Here is a 3,567-nt window from a genome sequence, read left to right as displayed (position 1 = left end):
TGAAAAATGTTGCATAGTATGCCTTTAAGGCTAGGCTTAAAACTTTCCTTTTTTATTAAGCTTATAGTTGGAGTGGCTCAGGTTATCCTGAGCTATCTCTATAGTTATGCTGCTATAGGCTTAGACTGCTGGAGGACATAGGGACCATTTTTCATGATTCTGCTTCATTCTACCTTTATTCTCCAAGTCTGCATTAATTGACTAACTTTATGTTCTCTCTGCATTTCCTTGTCATATTAGCTTCATCTAATCTGGTCCTGTTTGGTGGTGACTCCGTTTTAGAGCAAGTTAGGCCTTTTTGTTGTGTTTAGTCCTGTATCTCTCCTAGACAGGGCTATGGGCTCAGCTTAGCTGTATGTTCTCTCTTTAATCCATTTTTACACTAAAACTGGCTCATGGCTTTTCTTCTTAAGAGCCTATGGTGCTAGTTTATTGTTCATTTTAATAAATTAGAACATTTGTATAGATAATGTGCCTATGTTCATTTTGTGTGTCTGCTTCTCTCTCCTTGAACCCTCAGTTGGCCTCAGCATAAGATTTCTCACACTTAGTCTCATTCTACTGGAGGTTTCTTCATGTTAAAGGGGATTTCTTTTCCTCTCCACTATCACTGCATGCAGTTCGATGTGAGGGATTGTTGCCAACAATGTCAGTAATGCAACCTAATATCTCCTGTTGCTACATGCTCATCAAGAAAGAGTGCATGTTGTAAAGTCAATGACTAGATGCAATCATCTTGCTTTCCTTGGATAGAAACGTTTAATCAGTCTGACAGGATGATCTGTCTCTGTAAAGTGTCCTACGATGACATGTGTTGTGAGTAGGTGCTATTTAAATAAAATGAATTGAATTAAAATGAAACTCGATTTATTGTAGGGGTACCTCAGTATCTGGTAAAGTAAAAAATGACTATTACCTTCTCAGAGCCGATGAGGTCCCAGTGGAAAGCCTTTGTCCGGGATTTTTTAAAGGTTTTCCTTATTCTGACAGGCAGAGGTGGTGGAGCCGGTATTACTGAGGGTGGAGGTTTTTTCACAACAGGGGAGGGGGGTTTTTGAGACTCCGGACCGGACGATAAGGAAGTGACCCCAACATGGCAGGGTGAGGGTGGAGGAGAGGAGGGTAAGTTTGGGACAGAGGCACAGGGAGAGGTTGGAGACGGAATGGGACTCAAATGATCTGATCCGGCAGTAACTTGAACAGCACTCTTTCCAATGCGAGGTTTGGGGACCGGCTTTGTTTCAGCCGAGGGAGAACTGTGACCTGCTTCCCCTGATAACGAGATGTCTTTCCCTTTGGATGCGGGATCTGAATTTTCATGGTCACTCGTTTCTAGATCTGAGTCGTCGTCATCCACATCTTCCGGTATGCTGATTTGCTGTAATGTCTTGGACTCCACAAACATGTTTTCAGACCTGGACTTCCTCTTCCAATGTGAACACAGTTTATGGATGGCTTTGACCCAGGCATCCCGCTCACGCACAGTGCTAGAAGAACCTGCTTCCTCCGAGGCAGGGACTCTAAACCTGAAACATATCAATAAAATTTCACCCATCTTCTCTGTTTAGCTGAAACTCTTATAAGTAACACAAATTACAGCCTGTTTATAACACTCTAAATCACACAGAATAGGACATGCAAAAAAAAATATCTCAATCTGTGACACTGAAATGTCAGGGTAGAATTAAAAGGCGCTCATGTTGTTACTCACTGGTACTCATTTTTGTGGGTGTTGAGAACAAAGGTGTCAGGGCCATACGGTTTCTGTACGCTGGTGTGACCGTCTGATAAATGAATTACAATGGAAAGAGGAACCGAGGATGTCACGTCACCATCTATGTTGCTTTGCTGCCTGACTGGAAGCAGTGTTAGCTCCCCTGGGTGCAGCTGAGCTGTGTATCTGAAACACAACAAGGGGAAATATGCGGTGAAATGATTAACTGTAAGTTTCAACTAAACAATACCACCAGTTTATTATCTTTAACGAACTGCTATGCACTGGGAAAACAGCCACCATTAAAATCCACTCTATTGTTTCATACTAAAGCTGTGAGATTTGATTCATACACCTGTATATAATAGATTATTTTTAAAAAAGTGGTATCTCCTAAGCTAATTTATCACTTTTTCTTTGTTTACATTATACAATATGTAGCTTGAACAAATTGTACCCTTTGTCAAAGTTGGTAAAAAACCTGGTCTCATTTTTTTTTCTAAACGATTTAAAGGAAGAGGCTTTAATGCTTCTTAAAAAGTGGCTAAAACTGTTTTTGTTTTTTTGTTTTTACAAAAACCTTCATAACACCTTATGTTGATATAGGCTTAGGCTGCTGGAGGACATGGGGACAACTTTTCCTCACTCTGTTTCAGTCTTCTTCTGTTAGATAATTCTATAATATTTAGTTAAGCCCCTAACCTTATGTTCTCTCTACTTTTTTTATTTTATAGTAGCTTTATCTGGCCTGGTAAGCTGTGACACCATTCTGAAGGGGGCATCCGGCCCAGCTGGCTGCTGCCATCAAGAATTTCCATCACAGATGATGGAGTTTGGTCAGTTTTTAAGTGTTTAGTCCAGTTGACGTAGGTAAATGTTCAGCCTTTACTGTGATTATCTCCTGTATATGTGCTCTCTTTCATACCTTTTGAGATGTAAACTGAGTCAAAGTTCATATGTTTAACTGTTAGCTAGTTTCCCCTACCTGCATAGATAATTGCCTTGACATTAAAAAAAATCTGACTGTATTCTCTCTGTAAACTGCTTTGAAATTGCATGCCTTTTATATTGGTGCCATATAGATAAACTGACTTGAAGTGAACTTTAGATACAGATACAGATTAGATACAGATTTATCTGTAATTTAAGGCTCTACCGAACATAACGGACTCCCTTCGGAGTGATGCTTTATGACCTAGATGTGTTGTTGCTCCGCCCCTTATGGCTCTTATCCTTGGAACCTAGAGGATCAGACATTTTCAAGAACCAATTGTATGTCTTTTTGGATGTTTTAATGTGTTGTAGTTTTCATGGCAAACATATAGAGCAGTAATCACTTTAATCACCTTTATGCTTTGCACACCATTAGCTTTAGGAACTGCTAGGAACCCGGCTGATCCTTTACAGCTTAACTGTAATGACCAAGGGCTCTGGCAGGGGCCAAAGCACATTTATTTATCTAGATTACCATTTATGAGATTAAAAGCACATTTGGAACAGTTTTGGACAATGGCACTAAAATATTGTAGGCAGGGCTGATAATTGTGGGGCTATTCTTAATTAAGTTGTGCATTCTTCAGGTGGAAACTGTGCCCTCAACTTAGTTGCTTTGTCTTAACCTTCTGTGTGCCTGGTTTGTGGTCCATCCATTCAGTCTGCCATCCTGCACTAACACACCTTAAGGAGCCAAAGGAAAACATCGGGTTCCCTGAAAACTTATCACAACAATAAAATTATTTTCTATATATATATATATATATATATATATATATATATATATATATATATATATATATATATATATATATATATATATATATATAGTTAGTGCTGTCAAAATTATCGCGTTATTA

The 3,567-nt window shown here is 39.1% G+C and overlaps 1 protein-coding gene across 1 annotated transcript in view; it reads right to left on the bottom strand.

Moving 5' to 3' along the window:
- The window catches only part of LOC107083712 (formin-like protein 13), a 75,624-nt gene that overhangs the window by 66,154 nt on the left and 5,903 nt on the right, over positions 1-3,567 (bottom strand). The window contains exons 6-7 of the mRNA XM_015373134.1: positions 1,712-1,900; positions 917-1,526 (exon numbers count right to left, since the gene is read on the bottom strand). Coding sequence (XP_015228620.1) covers positions 917-1,526; positions 1,712-1,900 — 799 coding nt within the window. The remainder of the gene's footprint in view (positions 1-916; positions 1,527-1,711; positions 1,901-3,567) is intronic.

This window comes from Cyprinodon variegatus, unplaced genomic scaffold, assembly GCF_000732505.1.
Source record: "Cyprinodon variegatus isolate N-32 unplaced genomic scaffold, C_variegatus-1.0 Scaffold81, whole genome shotgun sequence".
Classification (NCBI taxonomy): Eukaryota; Metazoa; Chordata; class Actinopteri; order Cyprinodontiformes; family Cyprinodontidae; genus Cyprinodon; species Cyprinodon variegatus.
Note: the sequence above shows the minus strand (reverse complement) of the source record. Positions and strands in the feature narration are given on the sequence as shown.